Source organism: Ceratotherium simum, chromosome 14 (genome assembly GCF_057802395.1).
Source record: "Ceratotherium simum simum isolate JZ-2026a chromosome 14, ASM5780239v1, whole genome shotgun sequence".
NCBI lineage: Eukaryota > Metazoa > Chordata > Mammalia > Perissodactyla > Rhinocerotidae > Ceratotherium > Ceratotherium simum.
Window position 1 is genome coordinate 15,519,554 of NC_141913.1, and position 19,539 is coordinate 15,539,092.

The 19,539-nt window shown below is 39.4% G+C and overlaps 1 protein-coding gene across 3 annotated transcripts in view; it reads left to right on the plus strand.

Moving 5' to 3' along the window:
- The window catches only part of LAMA3 (laminin subunit alpha 3), a 248,035-nt gene that overhangs the window by 191,121 nt on the left and 37,375 nt on the right, over positions 1-19,539 (plus strand). For all 3 annotated transcript variants that reach the window (XM_087439074.1, XM_087439073.1, XM_004421001.3), the window contains 14 exons: positions 1,861-1,967; positions 4,362-4,412; positions 5,308-5,459; positions 8,852-8,962; positions 9,075-9,186; positions 9,406-9,573; positions 10,556-10,749; positions 11,941-12,057; positions 12,994-13,148; positions 13,442-13,583; positions 14,426-14,528; positions 16,275-16,391; positions 16,475-16,654; positions 17,180-17,322. In XM_087439074.1, coding sequence (XP_087295200.1) covers positions 1,861-1,967; positions 4,362-4,412; positions 5,308-5,459; positions 8,852-8,962; positions 9,075-9,186; positions 9,406-9,573; positions 10,556-10,749; positions 11,941-12,057; positions 12,994-13,148; positions 13,442-13,583; positions 14,426-14,528; positions 16,275-16,391; positions 16,475-16,654; positions 17,180-17,322 — 1,852 coding nt within the window. The remainder of the gene's footprint in view (positions 1-1,860; positions 1,968-4,361; positions 4,413-5,307; positions 5,460-8,851; positions 8,963-9,074; positions 9,187-9,405; positions 9,574-10,555; positions 10,750-11,940; positions 12,058-12,993; positions 13,149-13,441; positions 13,584-14,425; positions 14,529-16,274; positions 16,392-16,474; positions 16,655-17,179; positions 17,323-19,539) is intronic.

The following is a 19,539-nucleotide window of genomic DNA, read 5'->3' on the forward strand; positions in this document are numbered from 1 at the left end:
AGCTATCTTTTATTCTATTATGTGCAGGCATTGTACTAGATTCTTTACTACATTATCTTTTATCTCATGTACATCGACCAAAATAGATATTGTTGGTACAATTATTTATTCATTCAACGTGCACTTATCTGGCGCCTAATATGGGCTCAGGCACTGTCCCAGGTGCTAGGGATATATCAGTGAGCAGAACAGCCAAAAAATTCACTCCCTCACGGAGCTTACAAAGATGCAGATGGGCCGGCCCAGTGGCGCAAGTGGTTAAGTGCACGCGCTCCGCTGCGGAGGCCTGGGTTTCACCAGTTCGGATCCCGGGCGTGCACCGACGCACTGCTTGGCAAGCCATGCTGTGGCGGCATCCCATATAAAGTGGAGGAAGATGGGCACAGATGTTAGCCCAGGGCCAGTCTTCCTCAGCAAAAAAAGAGGAGGATTTGCAGATGTTAGCACAGGGCTGATCTTCCTCACACACACACACACAAAAGATGCAGAAACAGAAGCTTGAAGTGTTAAGATAACAGCCCAAGATTACATAGTATGTGATAGAAACGGGTCCATCCAGATCTTCTTGATTCAAAACCTGTAACGTTTGTGCTATATCACAAGCTTATCCATTGGAAAAGCATGTTTATTTTTTTATTTATTTATTTTTTTGCAAGGAAGATCGGCCCTGAGCTAACATCCATGCTAATCCTCCTCTCTTTTTGCTGAGGAAGACCGGCTCTGAGCTAACGTCTCTTGCCAATCCTCCTCCTTCCCCCCCACCCCCAAAGCCCCAGTAGATAGTTGTATGTCATAGTTGCACATCCTTCTAGCTGCTGCATGTGGGATGCGGCCTCAGCATGGCCGGAGAAGCGGTGCGTCGGTGCACGCCCCGCGATCTGAACCCAGACCGCCAGCAGCGGAGCGCGCGCATTTAACCGCTAAGCCACCGGGCAGGCCCTGGAAAAGCATGTTTAAATCGCCTAATAGTTCTTTGATGCAAAGCTTAAATTTGGGGAAAAGAGTCAAATACCCTATTTCCTTGATTCTATCAATTCCAGTGATGATTATACACCAGACATATTTAATGACAATTTGTGGGAGAAAGAGTGGGAGCGGAACTTTGCTAATGGATGGAAATATTTTAATTTACATTAAAATTCCAGAAACATTAACATTTGTTTGCTTTAGTTTTTAAAAAACAGAAACTCAGAATCAAGGAAATATGATCTTTTAACTTGTAAATAAGGAACTGATTTTTCATCACGAAATTATCTAGAATAATAAAGGCTCTAGGCCAACCTTGGCAGCTGTAACTGCTCTCAGTTCTTTAAGCCAGTTATATACATCACTGCAGCAAGCAGTGCAGATACATGTAAATATGAATTATGCAGACTTGAAATAGTACAATAGGAAATATTAATAAAATCCCCCTTTATGCAAAAATTTGAAATTATATGAATTTTACTTTAAATTATTTCTTTGAGGCAATTAGCCATAAATTAATCAATATTTAATTGTGTGATATTTTCAGGAACATAACTCTTGCATAAAATTCAGTCACCCCGGATTTTCAGTCAAACCACTGGCTCCGGTGTGTGTTTGGTTCATCTGCATTCAGCTATAGGGATAACTGAGGATTCTGTTGTCGTGGGTGTCAGGGAGGAAGGGAACAATCTCTGCCTGCCCCCTACTCTCACCGTTCTCATTCAAGTCATAAATATCTTTATACTGAGACACATTCGTTCTTGCAAATCTATGGCAGCCCTTCCTCCCATAGGGTTACACTGTCCCAAACAGGGAGCTAGAGGTTGAGAAAATTAAGTAGAATAAATGATGAGTTCTTTGGATGTTTCTCCTCTTTTTCTGTATCGTGTGTAGGTGTGCACCAGGATATTTCGGGAACCCCCAGAAATTTGGAGGTAGCTGCCAGCCATGCAGTTGTAACAACAATGGCCAGTTGGGCAGTTGTGACCCGGTGACTGGAGGTAAGATCGACTCACACCTCTGTTAACCTGCATTTATCAAACTAGTATAAAATAACAGGTGAAGAGCCCAAGCAAACATATTTCAGGAGGGATAATACACAATTCCAGCTGACAAAATGTCCCCTTGTTTTGACAACCTTGGGAATGCTTAGGTAGTATTTACAGCTTGGGTGAATAACTTACTTCACATAGGTTTTTTTTTTAAGTAAATTGTTTTTAAAACTTAACTAATTATAGCCAAAACAACCTCAGACCCTATTTTGGTGATTTTGCTAAGATCTCCCTTTGACATTATAAGCTCTCACATTAGCTTTCTTCATGTGTGTATCTGAAGAAGTTAGAATACTCTTTCTGTAATAGCAATAAATGTTCTAGGATATGGGTAGTGTAATTGAGATGGATTTTACATACCAAGGAAAAGACCATAGCTGGGAGTTAGTATGGGTTCATTAGGAACAACTTAGAAGAAAAAGGAGGGCTATCCTCTTCCTTCTTTGACAGAGAATATAACGTAATTTATCAAGAAAATGCCATTAATATAATGTAATGCCAAATCCTTAGATAAAATCTCTCATCTTATAGTTATGGACAAGATGAAGAACTAAACCTTGGATGTGTGGATTAGGTCTGGTCAAGTGACTGTTTCCGAAGGAATGCAGAGCAAGTGGATTATTATCAGTCTAGAACAGTGTCTCAATTGTCATGCCTGGGGGCTTCATCTTGGCTCCATCTTGTTCAACACTGTTGACTTGAATGGAAATATAAAAGACGTGCTCACCCCGTTATCAGATGACACAAACTTGGGAGAGTTAGCAGATGTCTCCTGTGACACATTTAGAATACAGAAGGTCCTCAAGAGCCTGGACTGATGGGTCAATTCTAGCCCATCTAGATGAGTTTTGCTGTCACTGGAGGTCTTCAAGGAGAAGCTTCAACATCACACACAGTGTATTAATGAGATTAATGTCTTTTCAACTGTCTCTTTACCCTACTCTAATAACAAAAATAAGCAACCTGAAATGAGGATGGTGTCTATTTGTTTTAAAAATGGAAGAAAATGCTCACACATGAGACTTGTTTGTTCCTATTAGCCCTTTTTCCTCATTTTCATTCTTTCTTTTTCTTTAGTTAATAATGTACAGATTCTTTAGTGGTTAAAACTCAACCTTGTTGAGAAAATTGCACTGATAAGTCAATTGTCCACATAAGCCAAGATCCCCATAGACTGTTCTAGGTGCTGTGGCAGATTGTGAGGGATATAAAACCATGTTTTCTGGCCATAAGGCATTTACGATCTAATTGAGAAAATGAAAGTGATACAACTATATATACATATAAGAATGAGTAAAAGATTTTTAAAAAAGGATGAGTAAGAGCAACCTATGATTATATATAATAAAATATATACAAATATTTAGAAAGGAGACATTGTCTTTAAGTGGTAGGATCAAGAGTGATGTTTTTATCTTCTTTTTCTTATTTTTGCAAAATTTCCATAATGAACGTATATTATTTTTTTATAATTAAAAGTAAATGTGGTTTAAAGTATATGTATATGCACACAAAGTGTGGAATATTGCTTGCTACTGAGAAGAACAACCATGAAAGCCTCCTTATAGCATGCTCAGGGAAGTTTCAAGCTTAGAGTTTTCATGGGGTGAAGTTAGATTATTTTTCTCAGGGAAGTGAGAGGGCATTTCAATGTAAGAATGCATGGGATGGGGAAAAGAGTAGAAGTGGAAGGAGTAAAGAATGTCCAAGGATGACCTTTAGGCTTTCCTGACTGTAGCTGAGAACCTCAAAATTCAGTTGATATGTGAGGTAGTTGGAGGTATGGGCCCACTAACATTGTGTGCATGTCTGTCTCTCACAGCATCTGTCCCACTGTCAGGTAATTTGTCTGCCTCCCCCATGGGACCACTAACCACAGAATGGCAGAGATTTTTGTCTTGATATTTTTATACTTCCTGCACCTAGCATAGGGCCATGGCACACAATGGATGCTCGAAGGCATTCAATGAATGTTTATTGAATGTTCTTGAATGACATTCCAAGAGACATCAACAGTTGTGTAGGAGACTCTCAAATGAGGAAAACTTTAACACTAACAATTAGGAGTTTTAATTTGATAAGGTTGCCATGACCCCTTATAGAGAAGAAACCGAGTATATAATCAGAGAGGCCATAAGAGAAGTTCCTGCAGTAGGATGGCGGGGGGATGAGGAAGTTCCGTAAGCAATGGCCCAGGTGAGGGAGGGAAAAGGGAAGAGCCAGCGATCCTGGATAGTTGGGTCACAAAAATCTTTCAAAACTAGCTTTTCTAAAAGCCAAGTTAAAGAGCAGATGAAGAGTAAGTTTAATAACCATATCTTCTTTGGTTATTCCTCATTTCAGACTGCATAAACCAAGAACCCAAAGATGGCAGCCCTGGAGAAGAATGTGATGGTGAGATAAGAAAGTGCCCCCTCCTTCCCAAGTTGTGAGGTTTAGTTTAAAATATGTGAGCCCCATGCTGGGACATGCAGTTTCCAGTCTGGGAAAGTTATGGTGGGAAGAGATGGAGGGCGACCACTTAGGGTCAAATCCAGCCTCTGTCAATTAATAGGTGTATGACCTTGTGCAAGTGACCTTACTTCTTCAAGCCTCAGTTTCGTCATCTATAAAATGGATGTAATAACTATACCAACCTCATAGGGTTGTTGGAAAAATTCTTGTAAGCCTCTTACCACAATGCCTGGTAAATAGCAAGCACTCAATAAATAAAAGCCATTTGTTACTACTTTTCCCACATACAAGATAAGCAACAAGTTGCATAGAATCACTATTTTTGCTATTTTGTTGAGATGTAATTGACATACAACGTTGTATCATTTTGAGGTGTACAACATTATGATTTGATATATGTATATATTTCAAAATGGTTATCATAATTAGTTTAGTTAACATCCATCATCTCACATAGTTACAAATTTTTTTCTTGTGATGAGAACTTTTAAGATTTACTCTCTTAGCAACTTTCAAATGTACAATACAGTGTTGTTAACTATAGTCACCATGCTGTACAGTATATCGCGAGAACTTATTTGTCTTATAACTGGAAGTTTGTACCTTTTGGCCCCCTTCACTCACTTCCCCCACTCCACCCTTTCTTTTTAAAATGCTCCCTGTTTAGATATCTTCCTTTTTCAGAATCTGCATCCCTCCCGGAGAAGTCCAGGAAGGAGATTAATGCCTGTGATGATCTATGTGCATGTTAACTGGGCTGCACAGCCCTGTGCTCTGTTTGCATTCCTGTGGCTCCAGCCCACAGCACATTTGCCTTTGATTGTGGCCCCTACAGATTGTGACAGCTGTGTGATGACTCTGCTGAATGACCTGGCCACCATGGAGGACGAGGTCCGCCTGGTCAAGTCTCAGCTGCAGGGCCTTATTGTCAGCGCGGGCACTCTGGAGCAGATGAGGCACTTGGAAGCCCAGACCAAGGACCTGAGGGTAAATACCCTGGGGATCCAGCACGATGGCTGGCCCAGAGTAGAGCCTTGGTGAATAGATGCTACATAAATGAATACTCCTCAAGCAGGAAAGGGAGAGGTTGACTCCATTTAAGGCTCGAGGGGGGCTTTCCTCCGTTCTCTGATCTAAATGAAGGTTACATTTGTACTGGTGGAAAGTACAAGTGAACATACGAAACTAACACTTCTAAGTGAACGTTTTTTACCTACTGAATGTTTCTGGGCTAATTTTTCTTATGGAGCGTTCAGAAGACTCAAAAACAGATTTAGGTAAAATTGGTGTTGATTCTTCTTTAAATGTTTGATGGAATTTTCCAGTGAAGCCATATGGGCCTGGGGTTTTCTTATTGGAAGTTTTGGGTTTTTTTTAATAAACCATAAATTCAATTTTTAAAAAATAGATATGGGACTATTCAGATTATCTATTTCTTCTTGAGTGATATTTGGTCATTTGTGCCTTTCAAATGATTTTTCCGTTTCATCTAAATTATGAAATGTATTGCCATAAAATCGTTCACAATTTTCCCTTATTATCCTTTTAATATCTGTAAAACCTATAGTGATGCCCTTTCATTCTGATATTGGCAATTTGTGTCCTATCTCTTTTTATCTTGATTATTCTGACTATAGGTTTATTAATTTTATTTATCTTTTTATTTCATTGCTTTTCTCCATCATTTTTCTGTTTTCAGTTTCATTGATTTCTATTCTTATCCATATATTTTCTTGCATCTGCTCGCTTTGGGTTTAATTTGCTGTTCATTTTCTAGTTTCTTAAGATGAAACCTTATTTGACTGATTCAGAACTTTTCTTGTTTCTCATATAAAGATTCAATGCTAGAAATTCCCCCCTAAGCAGTGCTTTTAGCTGTATCCCACACATTTTGAAGTGTGTGTTCATTTTCATTCACTTCCAAAGATTTTCTAATTTCCCTTGTGACGTGTCTTTGACCCCTGAGTTACTTAGAAGTGTGTTGTTTAATTTCCAAATTGAGAATTTTCCAGATAATTTTCTGTTATTGATTTCTAATTTAATTCTGTTGTGGTGGTCAAAGAACATACTTTACATGACTCCAATTCTTTTAAATGTATTGAGGTTTGTTTCATAGCTCAGAATATGGTCCTTCTGGGAGAATATTCTATGTGTGCTTGGAAAGAAGGTAGCTGAGAGGGTATCCTGAGAAATAATAGGGCCTACAGTGTCCCACAGGGCCAGAGTCAGGCTCCCTGGGGGACACTGGGGACTCTTCTTCCCGTGAATGAAGGCTGGAAAAAGCACCCTTGAAACTGCCCAGTGCTCGTTGTTGGGGCATGGCTATGCGATAACCTAGGAAAGCTACAACCTTATAGCCAGAACAAGATTCAAAAACCAACATCCGTCCTGGAAAGTGACATCCTCACCATCACCATGGTGTACAAGTCCTCAGCTGCCAATGTAAGGACTGGTCCTGCACTGGGGGGTCTGGGGTGGCAGTGGTGATAACCATAAGATCCCTGGACGGGGTACAGAGAGAGTGCTCCCGCTGAGAATGAGCCTGAAAAAATTGTTATAGACAAATAGGAATACAAAAGACAACCAATGAAGCAACCGTGAAGATATGAGTTCCCTTCAGATAAAAAGAAAAGAATAGGACTATCTGAAAATTGCTCTGAAGAATAACATCCAATAGAAGGAACAAGAATTTAGGAAATTTTAAAAAACACCAGAAACCAAACAAGAAGAGGTAGATATGAAAAGATTCAATTAAAAAACATGGAAATGAAAAAAATGTACTCATTGAGGTAAAAAAATGCAGTAGATGAGATAAACCCTAAACTAGACATAGTGAAAGAGGCTTTGGGGAAAGTTTAATAAGCACTTTTGGAATGAGGGCTGATTCTAAACCCGTCAATGGCTATAGCTGAGTATGTATAGCAAAAAATAATGCTAGAAAAATGACTCTTTTCCATCTCATCAGGATAATTTTAGTCCATGGTTTACAGGCTTAATATAGAGGGGAGAAGAAAAGAAGCCTTTATGTTTTGAGAGAAAAAGAAGCCACTCAAGTTACTGTGATATCATCAGTACAACCCTGTACTTCTCCAGCAAAGGGAAGGACCAACATCTCAGTAGCCATCCTATGTGCCAGGCTCAGTGCTAAGTGCTTTACTTAGGTCTCATGACATCCTATGAGGAAAATGGTGTTGTTTTCCTTTAACAGGCATGCAAAAGCTAAGTGACTTGCCTAAAATCACACAGCTAGTATGTGGTGGCTCTAGAATTTGAACCAAGATTAATTTCTAAAGGCCCTGCTTTACCCACTACACTTCTTATCCAGATGTACTATGAACATTCTACAGAAAGGTGTGCCTGTTTTCCTATAGTAAAATTAAAATAGAACCATTTTCTTGCAACATCACACAAATGCTGTGAAAATTCAGTAGGAGTCATATGAAAAGGGAACTAACATTTTTGAATGCTCATGTGTACATGACATTTTATAATATATTAGCCTACTTATCACCAAAAACAACCCAGCAGCTGAATATTATAATCCCCAATTTACTGATGAAAAAAATAAGGCTCAGTGAGGTGTGTCTGCCAAGTGGTGGACCTAGGGTTTGAGCCTGAGCTGTAAACCTATGTTCTTTTACCCAACACAGGCTCTCACATACAAATGGAGGTAATAGTATTGCTTTTTTTTGTAAATTTTTTCAAGATATTAACAAATTTTTTCCAAAGATTTGAAAATAATCACTGCTCTAGATATTATGTGCAACAATGTCACCCTTTAAATGTAATGAGGCAGTTTAGTACCAAGAAAAGGACAGGGAACCTGGACTTTGGTCCTGAAGCAATCACTGATCAGCTATACAGCCATAGCTAGGACAAGTCACCTAGCTTCTTTGGGCTTCCATTCTTTCATTTGTAATATGAGTGTCTTCAATTAAATGAACTCTGAGTTCCCCTCCTGCTCTAAAATGCTTTGAATCTAACGGTTCCTTCAATAAAGTAGCCATAGGCACTGCTCTTAGTATTATAAGGTAAAATATAGGTTGAAAACAACTGAATTTATTGTAGAATCTGGAAATTAATATGTCAGGTAAATGGTTATCACCTTCATTTCTATAAAGGCAGGTCATTAATTCAAGTAAAGTATCTCTTGTCTTTTCACGTTTTTAAATTTTGCTACTTTCTTTTAGAGCAATATCACAACTTACATCAGAAAGTAGATTCGTCATGTAGCCTATTTCAAAGAACCATATTTTTTTCTGTGGACCAGCATTGGTCTCGCTAAATGAATCTTTTCATATTATCACCAGGATTACCAAGTTAGGACTTACTCCAAATTTCTACTCTAAAGTGAGGTTAACTTTGTATTTTACTTTCAGAATCAGTTGCTCAACTACCGTTCTGCCATTTCGAATCATGGATCAAAAATGGATGGCCTGGAAAAAGAACTGAATAATTTGAATCGTGAATTTGAGACTTTGCAAGAAAAGGTAATATGTTAGGTCAATAACATTAACTTTTTTATTTTTTTGCTTTCAAAATATTGTTAATTTTTTCCCCCATCAACTTAATTTGTTGCTAATCAATTTGTTTTTCATATAGGTTCAAATAAATTCCAGAAAAGCACAAACATTACATAACAATGTTGATCGCGCAACCCAAAGCGCAAAAGAGCTGGACACGAAGATTAAAAACGTCATCCGGAATGTGCACAGTAAGAAGAGTTACTCAGTCCGATTAAATATTCTTTATATTACATGGCCTTTGTTGTACACTGAAAGAATTTCCCTTGAAGAGTTCAACATTATGAGAAAGATCCTACGGTGATACTAAAAAATTAGTATGAACCCTCCATAAAAATTTCTGCCTTTTTTTTTAGTAGTCTGCTGGAGTCCAGAATTCCCAGTTTAATAAACTGCTGGATGTTTTCTAGTTCTCATCAAGCAGATCTCTGGGACAGATGGAGAAGGAAACAACCTGCCTCCAGGTGATTTTTCCAGAGAGTTGGCTGAAGCTAAACGCATGATGAGAGAACTGCAGAGCCGCAACTTCGCAAAGCACCTGAGAGACGCGGAAGCTGAAAGAACAGCGGCTCAGCTCCGTAAGGACATTCTCACCTTCTTGCATCCAGTCCATTCTAATTGGTTTGAAACACAGTGTGCAAAGTACGATATCAAGTCCCCGGTTGCAGTGGAAGGTCCCATCATCTCAGCACATATTACTCTTAGAGCATCATGTAGTGAAAATGGGTACCCCTCCAAGTTACCAAGAGGTTGCAGAATATAACATCTTACCATCATGCAAAGAGTAATAATAAGTTCTTCTCCTAAGATATCAGATACTGATACCTCTTTTTCCTTTTTAATGGTGTTTTCGTTCTTTCATTCAGCTCCACCCAACTTTCTCGTTATATCATTTTTTAATGGTCATCTCATCACCATTGGGGCTTTGAATCACACATTGACATTAGCCCTACTATTATAAAAACAAACCAAAAAAAAGGGATATACTAGAAATTAACTGAATATATCTAAAGGTTTGGATTAGAGAAAATGCCTCATTAGCTCAAAACTGTGAGAAATATTAGTTTAGTGCATATGTTTCCAAATACTGGTGTTTATTCTCTAGTAAAATGATGTATCAGTGGCTAAAATACAGATAGTAGCAGGTTTTCTCTAGCATTTGTATTGTTTAAATTTAATGTTAGTCTTGGTTTTTAACTGCAAGGATACAGTATTAGTGAAGGAGCATGTGCTTTATACTCTGCAGATCTAGTTCAAGTCCCAAGGCTGACTGGTCATGCAACCTTGGGCCAATCACCTAATTTCTTGGGCCATCCATTTCCTTAAGTGAAACATGTGAACGATAACTGCTGTTTTCATGTGGTTATCATGAAAGTTAAATGAAGCAAGGTGTGTAATGCCCACAGCAGGTGTTGCATAAATGTTAGTTTCCTTTCCCATTTCCTTGCAAGTTCAAGGAAAACCATGAAATGCATAGAAACTCAATTCTTCTGTAGTCTTTATAAGTTAGCTTCGATGTACTCATCTCTCAAGAGGAAAACGTAAAATGATATATTACAGTGCTGAATCGGATAAGGAACTGGCCGAAAAACCACCAGGAGGAGAACAATGAACTTAAGAATATCCAAGATTCTTTAAATGAGTATGAAGCCAAACTCACTGACCTTCGTGCTGCGCTACAGGAGGCAGCCACCCAAGCAAAGCAGGCTGCTGGCCTCAACAGAGAAAACCAGAAGACTCTGGAATCCATCAAGGTGAGTTCACGGTCGGAATCTGCATGCTTTCATTAATGACAAGGATGAGGAAGCAGAGGTCTTTATCGTTGATAAAATGGCATAGCCAGGCACCTGTCTGTACATCTAGTCTGTACATACCTGTCTGTACATCAAACACTAATCAAACAGGAATAAGGCATTAAATGCAAAACCAAAGTCATTCCTACTCCTCAGCAGCCAGAAAAGATTCTGAGCTTAAACCACAGAAAAAGCAGAGCAAATTGCTTCACCCCTGCCTGTGGCTGATAGAGTACTGGAGGAATAATGTTGCCAAATAGATGAGAAATTAAATTAATATTGTTATAATTAATTCAAAGTATATAGTATTTGTTTTAAATAACTGACATTTTGTGTCATATGTTAAACATCATTATCATAATCACCAGCAAAGTCATTTTAAGCCATTACCTGCTTTATAGGAAATAAACTACAGGCCTCATGCAGGAGCTGCAATGACAGAATTTAGAGCTCGAGATTCTATAGTGTATATTTCAATGGTGAACACTGTGTGCTGAAACAACAGCAAGTGTGAGGGGTGATTTAATGACAGGAAGATCAAAGTGGAATGACATAGGACTGACCTCCAGCAGAACTTGGTAAAAGAAAATAAATAATATCTTAGGAGATGGCAATATGCTTAACTCCCAAAACCTATTTCGATAGTAACACTTCTGTTGGAAGACTGATTATGCCAAGGGAAGGAGGCAGGATCCAATGTTCTGGGTCTCTGAACTTTGGCAGCCTCTCAGCATGGCGTTCTCGGGTCCTACGTGCCTTCTTGATGAAGAGCCCCTGTATCCTCACTGTGATGGGCACTTAGAGTGTGGTGATGGTCGGTGCCGGTTTACTTAGTTCAAATCCCTCATTCTGATCCACATCCCAGAGCTTAATCATATATCCACCTCATTGGCCTAGTGGACCCCAGTGCAGAAACCTTCTTCAACAGTGATAACAATTGTTTCATTGGCAGGTAGTTTGCAGAAACTATGACAACACACCCACACTATGAAGAGAACTGATTTCTTATGGCTTTGTAGTTGCCTAGATGATCTTTAAGTTCCAGAAAACATTCTGACTGAAATTACTTCTATGCTGTTGTCCAGTAATGTGCCTGTGCCTTCTGACAAGATATCATGTAGCTCAAGCAGATATTCTTTTTATTCTCTCCAGAGACAAGTTAAGGAAATGAATTCCCTACAGAGTGACTTCACCAAGTATCTATCCACTGCAGATGCCTCCTTACTGCAAACCAATGTTGTGCTACAGCTGATGAGGAAAAGCCAGGAGGTAGAGATGACACTTGTTCTCTAGAAAATTGAAAAACATTTAAATTATATTGCAAGGAAACTATGAGATGGGCTAACCTATTTTTTTTCCCAATATATGTCTTTTAGATGGAAGGAAATAAGCCAAAATGTTAACAGTGGTTCTCCCTTGGGGGAGGAGTGTGAATGAAGTCTTCTTTATGTCTATCTGTATTACCTAATTTGCCTGTAATAAGCAAATGTTACTTTTGTGATAAAAGAAAAAAATTGTGATGCTCTTTTTAAAGCATCAAGCATACCTTTTTTTTTTTCTTTTTGTGAGGAAGATCGGCCCCGAGCTAACATCTGCCAATCCTCCTCTTTTTGCTGAGGAAGACTGGCCCTGGGCTAAGATCCATGCCCATCTTCCTCCACTTTATACAGGACACCTGCCACAGCATGGCCTGACAAGTCGTGCGTCCGTGCGCGCCCGGGATCCGAACCGGCGAACCCCGGGCCGCTGCGGCGGAGCGCGCGCACTTAACCGCTTGCGCCACTGGGCCAGCCCCAAGCATACTTTTTTGAGTAGAAGACATTTAGGACTGATAAAAGATTGACAACATTTCTTAACAGCCCAAAGGGCATTTTGAAAATATCTATTATGATCACTATTTCTAAATCAGAAAAAAGTGTTTTGGTTTAGCATAACTTTACACTGATGATAATAGTGTGCACTTATAAAATTTATCAAAGGGGGTACCCACCATAAGGAAAGTGTTCAAATGGTGGTAAAACGAGAGAATATTATCAGGGCCACTATCTGAAGTAACCAAGGACTAATTGGTGTGGTAAATGAGCTTAGAAAACAATTTCTTCCTGTTGCCTCCTGGAAACATGTCATTTATAACAGAGGTCAAGAAAATGGCATATACATTCTTTGTTTAAATTGACATTGTCTCTGTTTGCTTGGAAAAAATAGGAATATGAAAAATTAGCTGCCACTTTAAATGAAGCAAAACATGAACTAAGTGACAAAGTGAGAGAACTCTCCAAATCTGGCAGCAAAGCGTCCCTGGTGGTGGCGGCAGAAAAGCACGCGCAGTCTTTACAAGAGCTGGCAAAGAAGCTGGAGGAGTGAGTGCCCTGGAGACTCTCGCTGCTGGAGCCTAGTGTGAAAGCTCCCCTCCGCTCCCCCGCCCTGGCGAGCTGGGTCTCCAGAACAGGGTGGAGGGTGGGACCCATGGCCCAGGTCCAAACCCTACCTGCAACAGGGGTTTGATTCGCAGCCGAGTCCTTGGGGCAGAGCTGTGGAGCCCGCCACCTCAGGTCTCCATTTGCCAAATGAATTGGGGAGGCTGAGGGGATGGGAGAGCCTCAGCTGCAGGTAGAGGAGGGCTGCGGAGCACTTCACCCGCAGTGTCTTCCAGGATCAAGAGGAATGCCAGTGGCGATGAGCTGGTGCGCTGTGCCGTGGACGCGGCCACCGCCTATGAGAACATCCTCAATGCCATCAAAGCGGCGGAGGATGCAGCCGACAAGGCCAGCAGCGCATCTGAGTCTGCCTTCCAGGTGGGCATTTGCACTGGCACCTTCTCGAGATGCACTCTGCAGACGACTCGTTTCCTTAGTTTCTTTTTGTGTGCACTGAGGAATATAGAAGGCATTGTTTTAAATCAGAACTTGTTATATAGAATAGACTTTAACTTGCTCTAGATATGGGTCCTTTCTATATTTACTTGACTGTTCCATATATGTAGTACAGGTTTTAAAACTATTTGTAAAACCAGATAGAAATTATGCTAATTACCAATTTTGAACGAAGATAAATATTATATCCTGCTTGTTACCAGGTCTGCTTGTAGGCTGTGATTTAAGTATCAACATTTACCAAAGAACAGAGTAATTTTTATACACAATTTGATAACCATTTATTTCCTGTCATCTGTCTTACACGTGGGCATGTCTGTGGCGTTCTGGGGGATCTTATAGCACCATATAGTGTTCCTATATCTAAAAATAAAGAACAAAATATTAAATATCAAAGAATTAGAGGACAGGCCTCTTGGAAGGTTGAAGACTTTTATCTCCCAAAGGGTAAAAACCTAAAAGCGACTCAGTTCGGTCTTCAGTTATTGCACAGGGTATTGTACAAGTGACAGTGAGAAAACAAGATGGGTTCGCATAATGTGTCAGTATGTCACCAGAGACGGGTCCACCTCCCCAAGCCACGAATATCTACCTAGGGCCCTAACTGGGTCTTTTAAGGAACAGTCTTTTTAAACCTCCTCCTCACCTTCGGACCTTATCTTTTAAAGATTGAAGATAAGGGTTTTAGAGTAGGATGACAAATCTTACTTCATATTTCCTAAGGTATCCCACGTACTTAAGGCTGATAAACACTTTCCTTTCAGACAGTGATAAAGGAAGATCTTCCAAGAAAAGCTAAAACCCTGAGTTCCGACAGTGATAAACTGTTAAATGAAGCCAAGATAACACAGAAGAAGCTACAGCAAGGTATTGGTGGGGAGGGAGGCTGGGATAGTCAAGGGCTTGAAGATGACCTATGAGACCAGGAGAAGCAGCCCAAGGAGCAAATGCTCTTCTTGAATCTCAGTTTTGATGCAGACGATACTTTGTAAATCCTTGGTTTGTTTTATAGATTTGATGTTTCCACCCAATATTCTAATGTATACTAAATTAACTAGAACCTCTTGAATATAAATAAATCTTGAGGGTGATAGGCCTGTTTTAGCTTGGCACTGGGGGGCTCTTTAATTTAACCCACATGTGACCATGGAATTGGGAACCCACATAGCATAGAGGTATGTTCAGTGCTAGTCTCTTATTTAAGGCCAAGATAATTAGTTTCAGGTCATTAGAGCAACTGCTTCAGAATTTCTTAAGTTCTAAAATCTTAGCAATTAAAACTACCACTGTGAAGCATGAGCATTTTGTAATCATAATTTTATCTTTGAAAATTTTCCACTTATTTTAATTTTTTAAAAAAAAGAATTAAACCATCTCAATCTCACCGAATTTCTGTGTCCTGAAAATGCTGTCTCTTGATTTTCTCTGGTCGCTCATGGTCATCGGCCCTCACTCAGTTTCATAGTCCTTTCAGAGCAATTAGATGCCTTTACCAGCAAATAAATTTTTTTTTCATTTTTAAAAATTAAATATATGAAAAATAAAATACAAAAAATATGTATTAACGTACAATCATTTGCCTAGCAAATTTCAAGAATTAAAATTTCCTGGTGTGACATCTGTTCTCTTTACAAAATTTGAGCTAAGAGGTGAGGATCAGTGTTTTAAACAGGGTCAGAATGCTAACTACATTGTTATTTTTTTCCTTTTGTTTTCTACCAGCTTTATTTTTTTTTCGTTTTACCTTTTGACCCCCTTCACCCATTTTTCCCACCCCCCACCCCCTGCCTCTGACAACCGCCAATCTGTTCTCTGTATCTATGAGCTTGGGTTTTTTTGTTGTTGTTGTCTTTAGTTTTTTAGATTCCTCATATAAGAGAGATCATACTACTCGTCTACATTGTTATTTAAACCAGTCTTGGAATCGTAATTTAAGCCGTATATCATCAGTTTGGTCTTAAAACAGTCCCTGATCCTTTTCCATGACCCCAAAGTGGCAATATTATCAGCTAGGAGTATCTGTGAACTCCGTTCCTTTTACTGAATTTCCTTAAATCGTCAGTTTGGAAATGAACAGAAACCAACAATGCTTACTATGTGTGTGTTTGCTTGGATGAGGCCCTCTCAACAACCCTCCTTTCTTATACTCTGACTGAAGAGGTTATCCTTTCTGCATTATTCACCCATTTGTTCATTCATTCATTCACTCAATAAATATGTACTAATATTAAGCCCCAACTAGTGCCAGTCACAGCACTATGTGCTAGGACACAGCAGTGTACCAGGTAGATACATTCCTTCACTAAGCAGAGACTTTTGCCCTGAGCAGAGTGGAAGTTAAGCCCTCTCCTAAGTCATTACACCTCTCTCCCTTTCTTCTTGTGCATTTCTAAGGAGCCTGGTACCACAGGCTCTGATAGGCTCTTGGCCTCTGTAACCAGAGGACCCTGGAGCTGTGGGTCTAGGCACATGCAGTGGACATCTCCGGGATGACCCCTAAGATGCAGGCCTGCTCAATGCTGTGCAGACACTGGCTACTTCAGGGGCCGCCAATACCAATGGAGGATCAAAATCCACAGGGTAATTGCCTCTTGATTCTTTCTTTTATTTTAGAAATCAATCCGGCTCTCAACAACCTACAGCAAACTCTGAAAATTATGACAGTTCAGAAAGGGCTGATAGACACCAATATTACTACCATCCGTGATGCTCTTCGTGGGATACAGAGAGGTCAGCATCTCCCTAACCCACTGTATGTGGCTTCTTTTGTCAAACATTTTAGATATTTACACCTCCCTATTTGTGTGCATTAGGTGACATCGATGGTATGATCAATAGTGCAAAGAGTGTGGTCAGAAATGCCAATGACATCACTAATGAGGTTCTAGATGGGCTCACCCCCATTCAGACAGATGTGGAAAGAATTAAGAATACCTATGGGAGCACTCAAAGTGAAGACTTCAACAAGGCTCTCACTGATGCGGATAACTCAGGTATCAGGCATTCTTTGGCCAGGACGTATTATCAGTTTTCTCCATTGTTTCATGTTTTAGTCAGTTTAAATTATTCCCTGATAAGTTTGATCTTAGAAATTAGAAGTTTAGAAAAACAGCTTCACATAATACATTCAAAGAGTATGAGGGATCATATATTCAAAGAGTTAGAAGGACAAGGCAGGATTTTTTTTAATCTGTTAATATTGCTGTTGATTGCCATTGATTTTCCCTTTTATAGAGTGGAAGTCTAGGTCCCTAAATCATGATGTATTGAATTATGATTGAAGGATCAGAAAACAGATTTATTTTTTTCAGTAGTGGTCGAGAAAGATGATTTGGTATCTAGATTGCAGAATAAAATCCATGACATATTTAGAAAAGGTATTACCTGATTCTGAGTCATTCTGCCCAACATTTGGGACTCAAACATACCACTTGACAAGTGCTATCAATGAGAACATCTATATTTAACCTTTTCTCAACTAAAAATTATAAATTTCTGTTTTGTCGTCTCACCAACAGTAAAGAAATTAACCAAGAAACTGCCTGATCTTTTGAGCAAGATCGAAAGTATCAACCAACAGCTGTTGCCACTTGGCAACATTTCTGACAACGTGGACCGTATACGAGAGCTAATCCAGCAGGCCAGAGACGCTGCAAACAAGGTGGGTGTGTGCGCACATTGCCAGGCACTAAGGCCCATACACACTCTACAAAAAGCAAAGTTTCTAGCTTTTCCCCTTCTGTGTTTATTCACTAATTTATTCAACAAAATTTGAAGTGTATGATAGCATAGCAGTTAAGAGCTGGTTAACCAAGTCAAATGCTTTGGTTTTGATCCTAGCACTGTTACTTATGAGCTATGAGACCTTAGACCAGCCTCTTTACCTCTCTGTGTCTGTTTCTTCATCTGGAGAACAGGGTAAATAATAGTACGGACGTCATGAGATTGTTAGGATTAAATGAGCTAATGTGAAACAGTTCCTGGCTAATAGTACCTTGTCAGTGGAAAATAATAAAAAATAATAAGCAAGCACTTTTGAACACCCGCCTTGCATGGCACTCTCCTGGGTGCTGAGGACAGAGAGATTATTAAACCATAGGCCTGGACTCAGGTTGCTCACCAGCTGCCACATGCATGCAGCAGCTGGTGAACAGCCTGCTCTAAGAAGCTGGATAAAGATGTGTTCTGCAGGTCTTGGAAACACCCATTTCTACCTGGAGAGGCTCAGAAGAGCGCTAAAGGACATGTATAAGAATGTTCAATGCAACACAGCTTATAATCACAAAAAATAATTGGAAAAAAGCCAAATGTCCATCAACAGGAGATGGATAAAATTGTGATAAATTTACACAATGAAAGACCTTACAACAGTAAACGTGAGTGAGCTGGGGTTGGGTGTATCCACATGGATAAATCTAAAAAGAGAGTGAGGCCCAGAAAACAAGTAGTAGAAGATGTGTACCATGGATATAAAAATATTTAAATCATGAAAAGCAAGACTAGCTACAGGTTATAGACAAATTCATATTTAGTAAAAATATTAAAACCTGCATGGAACCATGTGTGGGAATCCGAATCCAGGGTGGTGGTGACCTCTGAGAAGAGAAAGAGGGAACCGAGAGACAAGCTGGGATATGCAAGGGGCTTCAACTATATCGGTAATGTTTCATTTCTTAAGAAGGTGATGCATATACAGGTATATTCTCTATCCTTTTTTTGTATTTATGAAATATTTTCTAGATTAAAAAGAACGTGTAGGTGTTTGCCAGGTGACAGAAAGCAGAAGAGCATGCCAGGAAGGACTCAGGATGGGGTTGGGCAGAATGGAGGGCAGAGGGAGAGTAGAAGAGAGAGGCATAAATGAGCCTGTAGGTCTGTGTGAGGGAGCTCAGTCATGAGCACCTGGAGAGACTACAGCTCACGCATCGCTCATCTCCCAGACACGATGCCTTACATATACAAGGTCCTCCGTAAATATTTAAATGCTTGATAGATAAAAAGTAGAGTGGGTGTAAGTATCATTCCAGGAGTGTTATTCTGTAGACTGTTAGAGAATGTTTATTTTCTGTGTTTTAGTGCAGAGCTACCCAAGCTGGTCCAGAGTCCAGCTCCAGTCAGAGAACTTTTGTTATTGGTCTGTTATATATAAATATAAAATTGAGAGTAAATGTTTAGAAACTTTTAATAATTTGAATTGCCTTAACATCCAAGTAAGGGATCAGTGGGCATGTAATTTGCATACCTTCTTTATTTCATTTTTCTAGTAATTTAATTTTTCATGTGTTTTACAAAAGATTTGATCCAGGGCAGATTAGAGGAAAAAAATTGTCTTTCACCATAGAGTTTAACAAAGACTATTTTAGAGAGCCTTGATGCACTCATTTTTAGGACTAAATGCCTGTAATAAATGCAACCACATAACATGTGGTATGTTAATGATTCCTAAAAGTTTCCTTTAAAAAAATATTTTTGATATACAGTAGTCTCCCCTTATTCGCGGTTTCAGTTACCCGCGGTCAAACGCGATCTGGAAGCAGATGATCCTCCTTCTGATGTATCAGCAGCAGGTCGGTAGTAGCCTAACACTACATCACAATGCCTACGTCACTCACCTCACTCCATCTCACCACGTAGGCATCGTATTATCTCACATCTTCACAAGAAAAAGGGTGAGCATGGTACAATAAGATATTTTGAGAGAGACACCACATTCACATAACTTTTATTACAGTATATTGCTATAATTGTTCTATTTTATTATTAGTTATTGTTAATCTCATACTGTGCCTAATTTATAAATTAAACTTTATCATAGTTATGTATGTATAGGAAAAAACATAGTATATATAGGGTCTGGTACTATCTGTGGTTTCAGGCA